Below are 13,271 nucleotides of genomic sequence, written 5' to 3'. Positions count from 1 at the left end.
CTCAGGAAGAACTGTGGGATGTGATTGCTATGAATGAACTGAGGCAAAGAGAAATGAACTTGAGGTTTAGATCAGTCCCAGAAGTGCATGGAGAAAACATCTTGGAGAAATTAACAATGGAAATTGCATAACGGTTAAGTATGGAAGTGGAGGAGGTTAAGAAGATGATACAGAATGCATTTAGGATTAGAACAAAGACTACTAAAGCAAATAAATTTCCAGGAGATTGATTGATTATATTCAAAGATAGAGAGATGAGAAATTTGATTCTGCAGAAAAATAGAGAAAAAAGATTATGCATTGATGGAGTATTTACGATCATTTTTAAAGACGTCCCACTTCGGTTGTTGAAAAAATGTGACCAATATAAACCACTGACACAGATGCTAAGGAAAAATGGAATTGAATTTAAATGGGAATTTCCGGAAGGAATTTCGTTTTATTACAAAGAAAATAAATTTAAATTTAAAAATGTAGGTGAAACGCACAAATTCCTGAGGATATACAAAGAGTTGGGAAAAGGAGATGAAGCAGCAGCAGCAGGACCAGCAGGTCCGGAAGAGGAAGATAAAGATAGTATTGAAGGAGTATTGTATTGAAGGAAGAAGAAGGAGGAGGACAAGTTTAAAGACTTTTATTCTTTCACTTTTAAAGAGAACTTAAAATGGCAATGAAAGTATGGACTTGGATTGTTAATGGCATAAATGACAAAAAGAAAAGGAACAAAATTGAACATTCCCTAAAGAAAAAAAATTGGATATTATTTGTTTACAAGAGACACATGTGGCTAGGAAACATAGAAGAGTACTGATTAATAAAAATCTGGAAAATGAATTTAGACAAGAGCAAGAAGAGGGGAGTGGTTTTGTATATAAAAAGTAAATTTGAAGCTCAGCAAATCTTCAAAGATGAAGAAGGCAGGATAATAGCGGTACAAGTCAGGTGGCAAGGCGAGAAACTGATAATTGTCAGAGTGTACGCACCAAATGGTAGTAAGACTGAATTTTACAAAGATTTGGAAGAAATCTATTTGAATTTGTGGACCAAAGGATTAAATAATGGGATACATGAATGGAGTGGTCTTAGTGGAAATGGATAGATCAAGGAGAAGAGAAAAATTGAAAGAAGGGAAACTACCTAAGACATTCTTCTCTATGATCGAGAATTGCAATTTGGTAGATGTTTGGAGACTGAGACATCCATTAGAAAAACAATTTACTTATTTTTCAGAAACCAATCAATGTCAAGAATCGATTATGTATGGATAACCATCAAACTAACACCAAGAGTTACAAAAATTAAAATACAACCAAAGACACTTTTGGATCATAATGCAATAAAGTGTAAGATAAAAGAAAAAGAAGAAAATACTTTTCAGTGGAGACTAAATGAAAATGTATTGGATGATCAAAAAATAAACGAGAAAGCACAGAAGATGTTAACAGAATATTTTCTGAATAACTGTAATAAAGAAACCAAAATGAATGTAGTGTGGGATGCCAGCAAAGCAGTGATGCAAGGTTTATTTATACAACAAAACAGCATCAGAAATAAATTTAGAGAAAAAGGAAAGAAAGAAATATTAAATCAGGTTATGGAAATTGGGAAAAAATTAATCAAAAAACCAAATGATGCTAAAATAAATCAAAATATTAAAATGTTACAAAGTCAGTTTGCAATGATAATAAACCAAGAAGTAGAATGGAATATAAAAAGAATGAGACAAAAAAACTTTGAACATGCTAACACATCAGGAAATTGGCTTGGCAGATCAAAAAAAGAAAAGAACAGAATACAATAAATAAAATTACTATAGAAGGAAAAGAAATAGAAAATCCAAAAGAAATTAGGAAAGGATTTGTGAACTTTTATAGACAATTATATAAAACAGCTGGGAAGGAAGATGTAAAGAGGATAGAAGAATTCTTAAAAAGGGGTGCAACAAATTCCAACAGAAAAGAAAGACCAACTGAATGAACTAATTGAAATAGAAGAAATAAAAGACACAATAAACTGAACAAAAAGAAAACTAAAATAATAGTTAAAAATATGAAACAGGACTTGGTGGATATGTTGCAGCAACAAACTGGTATAGAAGCTGTTAAAAAAGTTAAATATTTAGGAATTTGGTTAACATCAAAGAATATAGACCTTTTTCAGAATGGAATAAAAAAGATCTGGAAGTATGGGGAAGGATGAAATTATCATTTTGGGGAAGGATTTCTGCTATTAAAATGAATGTGCTACCAAAGATGTTATTTTCGTTTCAATCAATTCCAGTAATCAAGGGGGCAGCAATTTTTTAAGAGTGGCAAAAGGCGGTTTCAAGATATATCTGGCAGGGGAAGAAACCAAGAATTCAATATAAGTTGTGAACAGATGTTAAAGAAAGAGGGGGGTTTCGCCCTGCCAAACTTGAAACTGTACTATGAAGCATCTTGCCTCTGTTGGTTAAAGGAATGGATGTTGTTAGAAAATGCAGATTTGTTGGATTTGGAAGGTTATGATAATAGATTTGGTTAGCACGTGTATTTATGGTATAATAAGACAAAGTCCATAAAGGATTTGGAAACCATATACAGTGGTGCCCTGCAAGACGAATGCCTCACAAGACGAAAAACTCGCTAGACGAAAGGGTTTTCCGTTTTTCGAGGTGCTTCGCAAGATGAATTTCCCTATGGGCTTGCTTCGCAAGACAAAACCGCTAATAGCTGCTAAGCCGCTAAGCCGCTAAGCCGCTAAGCCGCTAATAGCCGTGCTTCACAAGACGAAAAAACCGCAAGACGAAGCAACTCGCGGAATGAATTAATTTCGTCTTGCGAGGCACCACTGTATTCCAAAGATCTCTATTCGAAATATGGGATAGGTATAAAAACCTATTAGAACGTAAAACACCGCAGGGGTTGTCTCCATTAGAAGCAATGAGTGTGAAAAAGATAAATATGAGTAAAAATCGGGTTACATATGAAAAATTAATACAAAAGGAAGTAAATGGAAAATGAAACTTTATGAAGAGGTTAAAGGATATGTGAATGATTGGCTGCACTACTGCCAAGTTAATGAAATGTTTAAACAGGATATTAGGGGGAAAGTATTTGATGATAATAAATCAAAATTTGAAATACAGGTATTGAAAAATAAGTATAAAATTTTGTCTAAAACATATAAATTGCTGCTTGAATGGCACTTGAAAGATGAGGAGGTAAAGTCGGTTATGATACATTGGGCCAAAGACTTTGAATATAATATATAATTGAAAGATTGGGAAAAACTATGGAAAGAAGGGTTAAAATTTACTGCATGCAATGCTTTAAAAGAAAATGTGATGAAAATGATGTTTAGGTGGTATATTACCCCTGTAAAATTAGGTAAAATGTATAAAGTAAGTAATAAATGTTGGAAATGTAAAGAAAAGGAAGGAACTTTTTATCATATGTGGTGGGAATGTAAAAAAGTGAAAAACTTCCAGGAAATGATATATAATGAGATGAAAAAGATGTTGAAATATACATTTATTAGGAAACCAGAAGCATTTTTACTTGGCATTGTAGGAGATGATATAAATGAACAGGATTGTAAATTGTTTTTATATTCAATGACAGCAGCAAGAATATTATTGGCACAAAAATGGAAGCAAGAAGAACTACCGACGAAAGAAGAATAGAAGATGAAGTTGATGGACTACGCAGAATTAGATAAATTTACAGGAAGGTTTCGAAACGTGCAGGATCAGAGATTCTTAGAAGACTGGAGTAAATGTAATTGTGATGAACAGATTACGCAAGTAGGACTGCAAGAAGTTTTGTAAAGTGGATTATTTGAAATACTGCAAGAAAGCTTATGAAGAGAAATATAGTTAAGGACAATTAAATGTAAGAAATATAGAAATTAAGAAATGCAGATTAAGTGATAAAGACTGTAAAATCATTAGAGGTATTGACGGAAGTCTACAAGATTGTATAAGGTGAGAAGACATGTTGTATGACTGTTGAAACTAATATGTTAAAAAAATGAATAAAAATGTGTGTGTGTGTATATGTGTTTATGTGTGTGTGTATATATGAAAATGACTACTCACAGCATGAACAAAGCTTCCTATAAATTTTAGGGAGAAATCCATGGCTTCTATCAGCTTCTGGAACTGTTCATCCTCAAGAGCAAACCGGTGCCCAAAAGACACAGCACATATCACGTTGGAGACTGAATTAGTGATGGGCATGGAGGGATCAAGTGGCTGTCCTGCAAAATAAAATTATACTAATGTTAGTTCAGCTGCTCCTGTTCATACTGAGAGTGGGATTTCATGGTGGCCAAGAGAAACTGCTGGGATATCCATTAGGAACCAAGAAAAACATATCATATTCCTTTCTAAAATGGACAGAGGTAGTACACAAATATATCTCCATATGCCAGCTCCGCACTATCACTTAGCATCACATACCCTTTGAACGTGCAAAAGCCTCCACGAGCTGATGAGCCTCCTCTGCTATTTGGTGCTCCATGCCTTTCTTCCCCAGCCCCAGCTTCCGCATAGAAACTACACCAAAGCGTCTCTGTTGCCTCCAGGTGTGACCATTTGATAATGCAATACCTTGGCAAAGCAATGAGAAATTATTATTTACAGATATCAATGTAAAAAGTTGCCATCTCAGAACAAACAATGATTCATGCCTTTGCATGTAAGAGCTGCTTAGTCTCTCTACAGCAAAGAATTACAAGATGATGCAGAAAGGATTCTGGGTACAAATTGGATGGAATTTAGAGGGAAATTCCATCAAGCTTCTAGTGACACTATTGGGAAAATTGGAAGTGGTGGAAATGGAAGTTCTTTTTTCCCCCTCTTGCTAAATTTTCCTACAGGAAATGGGATTGCAAAAAATCAAAATGGGTGTAAAATAATGAATATACAACAAGTAAATAACTATGGATTATGAAATATATTCGGAATCGAGAGTGGATTTCATGCCCTTTATTCAGCTCATAGTGGTGAGGAGGAATGAAAGTTCCCCAAAATATCTGCTTTATATACATTATTTACACAATGGGCTGCACGTGATTGGCTAATTCCGGGATTCTCCTGTAGGCCAATCAGGTTGTGGATTCACTTCCACCTGGAGCTGGATTGGGTGGCTCCTGCGGACCAATCATACTGCTGCATTGTTCTAGGACCAATCAGACTGCTGCATTCTGAATCCTATTGTTCTAGGACCAATCAGACTGCCGCATTTTAGATCCTATTCAACTCAATACATAACAGATTATTTTTTAAAATATATGACTATAGCGGAAAGCTTCGTGTTTAAATAAAAATGAATGATTTATTGTTTTTAAACATGGAGTAATGGTTGGAATGGGGGGGGAGAGAAAGATAAAGTCATCATACAAGATTGGAAGAGGACTATTCTTGACACTTAGCGATATCTAGGGCTGATGATATTCACCTAGCAGAACAAGGAACAGCTGGATATTATCCTGGGAGACAGTTGGATATCACACTGGAATGAACACCTAAAATATTATGAATAAATATAATTTACAGACGAAGAATCAGAAGTTGTCTTTATTTATTTCTCTCTTTCACTCTTCACGTTTTAATTATTATTTTCGTCTTCTTTTAGCTATTTTGCTTTTGCTTATGTTTTGTTTTGTTTTGCGATATCCTCTGCCCTGGGTTAATGAGGGTACACACTTGAAGGTGATAGCTGGCCTGTGTGAGAGGCAGAGAAGGAAAGATCTCCCAGGGTGGGAGACTGGGGGAAGAAAGTGAAGCACCCAGGTAAGCGCTGGGAGGGTCCACTCCCTTCTGTGTGAGACAAGAGTTAAGACATACCTTTGAGAGAGGGCTTGGCATTCCTCTGTCTCTCTCTCTTCCTTTTTTGTTTTGTTTTTGTTATTTATTTAGATTAGTTAGTATGCTGAAAAGCTTCAACAAACAAACAAACTCAATTCAGCCAATTTTGACACACTGTTTTTAAGGATATAATGTGTGATGTCAACCAGTTACTACTTCTACTGGTCCCGCCAGACGGGGCTTTTATTGAGGGTGCATTCTGCACCATATTCTTGACAAGACTGTAGTGCATCAATGGTGGGTGCGGTTTATATTCGGGCCAATACCATATTATTATTATTGTAACTGTCAAACCTGTGTTGTTGAACATAATCCGTTCAACCGAGTGGTGGCTTCCGATTGGTTGCAGGAGCTTCCTGCACTCAAGTGGAGGCTGCGTTAGACTACCAAATTCGGCTTACCGAATTCGGCTACCAAAAAACATTAAAAAGAAATGAGCATTTACAAATCAAGAATTTGTCAAGAATGTATAACTTGCTGTTGAAATGGTATACTCAGGATGAAATGGTTAAATCTGTTATGATTAAATGGGCACAAGATGTTGGACATAACATAATGATGGCTGACTGGGAACAGTTATGGACCACAGGTATGAAATTTACGGCATGTAATGCCCTAAGAGAAAATTTAATGAAAATGACTTATAGGTGGTACATGACACCAATCAAGCTTGCAAAAATTTATCATTTGCCCGATAATAATGTTGGAAATGTAATGAGACTGAAGGTACATTCTTTCACCTTTGGTGGACATGCCCAAGGATTAAGACATTCTAGGAGATGATTTATAACGAAATGAAAAAGGTATGCAAATATACCTTCCTGAAGAAACCAGAGGCCTTTCTCCTGGGCATGGTCGGCCAATTGGTGCTAAAGAAGGATAGAACTCTTTTATGAATGCTACAACAGCAGCAAGGATACTCATTGCGAAGTATTGGAAGACACAAGATTTACCCACCCGGGAAAAATGGCAGATGAAGTTGATGGACTATATGGAATTGGTGGAAATGACTGGCAGAATCCGAGACCAGGGAGAAGATTCGGTGGAAGAAGACTGGAAAAAGTTTAAAGACTATTTACAGAAATGCTGTAAAATTAATGAATGTTAGAAAAATGTTAGAATGAAGTTATATGGCTTTAGTAGAAATGTTATAAGGAATCAAATATAAACAGATTAATGGAGTATTAAGGGGGAAAATAAGGTTAAAATGTGTTTTAAAAATTATAGGATAGCAAACAGAGGAAGATGGAAAGGAATTGCTGAAACAATTAAAAGAAGTGGAATACAAAAAGGGAGGTGTGAGGAGGTCATTGAAATAAGTTAAGGAAAGATAATATATTGAAATAGTTTGATGTGTTTTAAATTGTTTTTGTTTCGTTTTGTTCTGTTAGTTTAATGTGTTTGTGTTAGGTAGTGTTTTTGTATTGTATTGTATTGTATTATTTATTTATTTTTCTTTTTGTTGTTTGTAGTGTTTAAATTGTTGGAAAGTTAATAAATATTATTTTTTTAAAAAAGAAAAGAAAAGAAATGAGCATTTACTTCCAAGGTTTTTGATGTTTGGGAGCCGAAAAGTTCCAAAATGGAGGCATTCAAGATCTGAGGTTTGACTGTATTTATTATTACAATTATATCCCACTCATCCTCCCAGAGGAACCAAGGGCTGAAAAGAAGCAAAACTGAGAAAGATTTCAATAGAAAAGCTTATTGGAAAGGATATATTGATCTCAAGTTGTATAGGCTGTTTGTTCAACCAGCACCTTGAACTTAGCTAATTGTCAGCCAGTGGCATAACATGCTGGCTATGTCCTGCCCCCATGAGCAGTCAAGCCACTGCATTTTTTGCCAGACGCTGCTTCAAGGGCAGCCTCAAATGCAGCACATTGTGTAATCCAGCCTAGAGATAACCAGCACATGGATGACAGTAGTTAGGCTATCCTGATCCAGAAACTACTTTCGCTGTCTTACTAGCCAAAGCTGCCTTGCTGGCTGAAGCTGGTAGAAGGCATTAAGGTCACTGGGCCTCTAGCAGCCAAGATTTATCCAGGAGACCCGTAGTCTATGAACCTGTTCTTTCAGGGGGAGTTCAACCCCATCCATAGCAGTAAACTGAACAATTGACTAGACTCCACCCACCATACCTCCATCTTACCAGGATACAGACTCACTTTATTGGCCCTCATCCAGCCCACCACCTCATCCAGCCAATGCAGGCACCAGTCTCCAAAAGTCATCTGGTATTTAATATGGGTATCTTTCCCTCTTATGGAATTGCCACTTCTTTTAACCTGTGCCTTGGCAAGGTACCAATCTGATGTAGGCGTCAAGACCTTCAGCAGAAAGAACTCAGAGTTCAAGCTCTTCATCCAGCACTGAGGGCCAGGATAGTAAATGCATTACAACAGGCAACAAACTTCTACCTGCAGTTGAATCTTGCTAGTTGCAATCCATCAGGGGTGCCAACTTGAATAAAATATCAGGAAGGGTGTAGGAGTGCAAATATCCAGAGTGTGGGGTCAGGTGGGATTACTATGAGGAATTATAAAATATGCATCAAGCCATTGTGTCCACGATGAATGCATTGTGTTGACTGGGTTTGATACATTGACAATAATTTCTGATCAAATCCCACAACCGCCTGCATCTCTGGCCATTTCCTCTACTGTTCCTCTACTGCCCATTTCTCTCTTTTCACAAGTCAGGTACACAGCCCAGTTGCTTAGGCAGGCAGGCTCCTGGGTCATCAAAGACAGTAGGCAAACTTCTTTGATGTAGCTTTTCTGATATGTTAATCTTAGGATGTTAATCTTAGGGCCAGGAAACAGGTTTCACATAAAGGTGATAATGATCGCTGTCCTCCTGGCCGTCCTTCTTATGTGTATTGCTTGTTTATCACCTCCCAAGGTTGCCAAATGTACTCCTTTGTAGTTCTGTGTGCTTAATTAGTTTTGGTAGTTTAACTTTTCCCCAGTGGGGTTTGTTGAAATGTTCAGAAGAAATCTGATTGGTTCTTACGAACACTATGTAAAAGTTCCTTTGTGAATAAAACAACCTGGGCGGAGGAGTGGAGGCATGGAGAGATTATTATGCGCACCCTTCTCAGAGTCTTGCTGGTTCAAGCCTCTGTGTGTATTCTTATTAATCAGAGTTCAATCCTTCCTTTACTTTGAGAACGCCTCAAAGGGGGCAAGTGAGTCCCACCTCGCATGATCAGTTACATGATGTGGCTCACGCCCACCATTAGAATGGCAATTGCCATGAACTTTGGCGGAGCCAGGACCCTTCACATATTTTAGAGGGGCACTGAAGGGACCTCAGCCCCTAGCTGTTCGCTCCTAGGTAACCCATTTCCTGCAGTGCAACAATAATAGAGAACCTTTGTTCTGGACAGCCCTTTAAATGTTTTCTCTTGGGAAAATACCAGTAGAAATTCTTATTCTTCACTACTTACCCTTTCCTTTTATCAGAGTCCTAAGGAAAGGAGTCTCTGGTCGCTCGTCTAATTCTTCAGAGTGGTCAATGAGTGCTTCTTTCACTACTTGGAATCCAGACAGTACTACAATGGGTAGATGTCCTATCCATAGGGTGAAAATATTTCCATATTGCTTTCCCAGCTACCATTTGGGTCAAAAGAAAGGATAGGAATGATGGATTCAAAAAACACAGTTGGATATTTCAACTTAATAAGAGAGCTTCAGTCTAGCTCACCTCTGCAGCTTCTCACTATGTGCAGTTCTCTTCCTATCATCTCTCCCCCCTCCTCCCTCCCTCCATTTCAACCCTCACAGAACTCTAGCTCAATGGTTGCCATTAATTAGATTTTGAATTGATTTTAGAATGAATTGATTTTAGAATGCTGTGTTGCTTTTATTGTTGTTAGCTGCTCTGAGCCCGGCTTCAGCTGGGTAGGGCAGGATATAAATACAATTCTATTATTTATTTATTTATTTATTTATTTTACTCTCTGCCGTCTATGTTGCCTTGGCCTAGGATCAGAGCAGCAGAGGCACTTCATAGTGACTAGCCCTCCTGTACCAGAAAAGGATCTTGTCACAATTATTTTGTGTGCAGGGATGTGGAAACTGTAGCGCACCAGATGCTTTTGAACTGCAACTCCCATCATTGTTGACTGTTGGCCATGGTTGTTGGGGCAGATGGGCATCATAGTGGAAAACATCTGGTGGGTAACAGGTTGCCATAGGCTGGGCTAGAGCACTGGGTCAAGTTTCAGGCAAAATGTCAGGTAGCACCCGGATGGAAAAAGTTCTACAATTTTTGTGGTTTCCTAAAATATGGAAACCCTAGTTTACTGCAGAGAACCATTAAGAATTTGGTATTTAAATTGTTTTTTATAAGTGCTTCTAGTTGGAGTAAACAAGATGAAAATGTCCCCAGGCTTCAGAAATTGAATAGCAAATGCAGGTTAGTACCTGTTGAGAGGCTGCCATGAATGAATGCTGAGGACCTATGTGGTCAGTCTTTTTTTTTTTTGTAATAATATTTTATTCTTTTTTTCCATATAGAAAGTTACATTTGTTACTCAACAATTATATTCCAATTCAACAAAACAAGTGATTTCCCACTCACTCAATATCAATGTTTATAACTTGAATTACATACAATTGCATTTTAAAGTTCCATCTTATCTAATTTCATCCTCTCTAACATGTTTCTTAATATATTCTACTGTTTTCTTACACTTCAAACCCCACTGTGGTCTTTGCATATGGGAAATAACTTTTTATATAGACCGTTAAGGTTTTCCAATCTTCTTTAAAAGATTCTAAATTTGTATCTTTTATCAATTTTTACCGTCTCTGCATATTCCAAGATTTTCACAAATCATTCTTCCTTTGAGGGTGTTCTCTCCTCCTTCCTCAGTTTAACAGTATACAATAAATATTTTTGATCAGTAGTTTTTAATGCACATTTTAAACTTTTTTATGGCTTTGTGCTTTTCAGTATTAATAATAATATCATTTATATTATTACTATTATTTGTATTGCTTACAGTTTCTGATAACAGAGGCTTATGGCATTTACCATTTTAACCCATGCTATTATTTAAGTTTAAATAACATAATTGTTGGGGAAAATAGATAATTGCTGACATCAGACTGAGTTATTACTAAGCAAGAAGTACCTGAATGAGAGTATTTTCATGAATCTTCAATCCAAAGCTCCATATGGCTCCAACGAGAGGAAGCTGGAGAGGACCTGGAGGATAATGCCTGTTTGACCAGAGCAGTTTCAGGTAGTGCAGAATCAGAAGAGCCACCAGCAGAGCAATCAAAAGTGCCCGTATCTCCATCCTTCTCTTGTTGTCTCTTTCTCCTTAATTCTTTCTAGGTTGCCTGGTCAGGTTCAACTCTCTTTCTCTAAGGAGTTTTTGCTTTCCTCAAAGACATCAGCAGTACTCTCTGTTTTTATATGTTCAGTTATTAAAAACAAATAAGCTAAAAGGGGTGTGACACCATTTGCAAGTAGCCTTGGAACGTGACTGCAAGTCATGTAATACAATTGAAATCTATAATCAGTCTTGTATGGGTCACGTAAATGAGAGGGTGCTTGATCTATATAAATTGTAATTAGAATCCAAGCTATCTTAAGACCAATTTTGTGACACAAATATTTGGGAAAGAATTCTGTACCAAATGTTCATTAAATAAAAAATGAATATGAAACCCAGACCCTTAGGAAAAGCAAAGTGTGCATGTGTACATTCTCTCTTTCTGATTCCTTTTTGGTTCTCTATCTCTCTCTCTCTCTTGGAGAGTGGCTCATCTGGGAGAGTGGCTCATCTGGGAGAGTGGGAGAGTGGTTCATCTGGGAGAGTGGGGACCAACTCAAATGCATGGTTCCCACCACACTAAATTAACTAATTCATATATTCTCTCCTTATTCAAAATTCCAAATGTGCTCATTGGCTTTTAAAAGTTGGTGATTCACTGCTTGAAGTGGAAGAGTAACACCCCTGAATAATTTCACTCCTTATAAATATTTGTTCTCCCTTTATTCCTGATTTACACAAAGATTCTGAATCTTCTTTATTTGTGAAGGTTTCTATCTCTAAACAGGGAAGAAAATGCTGAGAGATAGAAGCCTAGAGAAACAATGGGTAAGAGCATAAGTGCCAACTTATATTCGATCCACCTTCTCCACCCATGTTGACAACAGTTGGGTATGTTGAGGCTCTTCCTTCTCCTGCAGTGGAGGGGAAGGGTGGAAGAAGCAGTCTTGATGACCTAGAAAGTCAAGGAGTAGTCAAGGAGAATTAACAGAGACACATTTCTGTGCTTCTTAGATACAGTGGTGCCTCGCAAGATGAAATTAATCCGTTCCGCAAGTCTCTTTGTCTAGCAGTTTTTTGGTCTTGCGAAGCAAGCCCATTGACGGCTTAGCGGATTAGCACTATTAGCGGCTTTTAGCGGCTTTTAGCGGCTTTTAGCGGCTTTTAGCAGCTTATCGGCTTAGCGGATAAGCAGATAAGCGGTTTAGAGGCTTAGAAAAAGGGGGGAAAGGGAAAAAACCCCGCAGGAAATCGCAAGACATTTTCGTCTTGCGAAGCAAGCCCATAGGAAATTCGTTTTGCGAAGCACCTCTAAAACGGAAAACCCTTTCGTCTAGCGGGTTTTCCGTCTTGCGAGGCATTCGTCTTGCGGGGCACCACTGTACTGATTTAGAGCAGAAATATTCGTACTGTAATCACTCTGTGAAAGCAATGTATGATCCGAACTGCCTACATGCTGTGCTGACCCCAGTTGGTCTCTACTTTTGGTTCTAGGTCATGGCATTCACCTGGGTCCCAGTGAATTGTAGAATTGTAGAATTGGAGGGGACCCTGAGGGCCACCACGTCCCACCCCATGCAATGCAGAAATCTCAGCTAAAGCATCCATGACAGATGGCCATCCAACTTCTGCTTAAATACCTCCAAGGAAGGAGAGTCCACAATCTTCCAAGGGAGACCATTCCACTGTCAAACAGCTCTTACTGTCAGAAAGTTTTTCATATGTTTATTTCTGAATCTTTTTTTTTTTTTTTTTTTGGTAACATGAAACCGCTGATTTGAGTCCTACCCTCCAAAGCAGTGCTGGATCTAGACACATCAAAGACGCAATTCAGTTAAACACATTTTTATTATCATTCAATTTTACAATTAACATTTACATTCAAATAAAAGTCATAATCATAAACATATAGGATTCTCTGAATCCTTGGATTTCCCTCCACCTGTAATGGTTGGGTCTCTCCCACAGAAGCGAGACAACTCCGGCAGCAATTAACTCAGGTTTATTGCTCAAAACACACAAATCACTCTGGAGCTCAGTCATTCAGTGTCTGCTTCCAAATTAGTTTTTGCTGAGTCTGAGTTCCGCCCTTTCCTCTTCCTCTATTTAATTCAAGACTTCTAAAGGACA

At 37.6% G+C, this 13,271-nt stretch overlaps 1 protein-coding gene across 1 annotated transcript in view; it reads right to left on the bottom strand.

The window, feature by feature from the left end:
• The window catches only part of LOC309342210 (cytochrome P450 2J5-like), a 28,248-nt gene extending 16,949 nt beyond the window's left edge, over positions 1-11,299 (bottom strand). The window contains exons 1-4 of the mRNA XM_081862604.1: positions 10,995-11,299; positions 9,303-9,465; positions 4,442-4,591; positions 4,079-4,239 (exon numbers count right to left, since the gene is read on the bottom strand). Coding sequence (XP_081718730.1) covers positions 4,079-4,239; positions 4,442-4,591; positions 9,303-9,465; positions 10,995-11,162 — 642 coding nt within the window. The 5' untranslated portion in view covers positions 11,163-11,299. The remainder of the gene's footprint in view (positions 1-4,078; positions 4,240-4,441; positions 4,592-9,302; positions 9,466-10,994) is intronic.
• Between the last annotated feature and the right edge of the window lie 1,972 nt (positions 11,300-13,271).

Source organism: Podarcis erhardii (assembly GCF_964252035.2).
Source record: "Podarcis erhardii genome assembly, chromosome: 5".
Taxonomy (NCBI): domain Eukaryota; kingdom Metazoa; phylum Chordata; class Lepidosauria; order Squamata; family Lacertidae; genus Podarcis; species Podarcis erhardii.
This window is presented reverse-complemented; position numbering and strand designations above follow the sequence as displayed.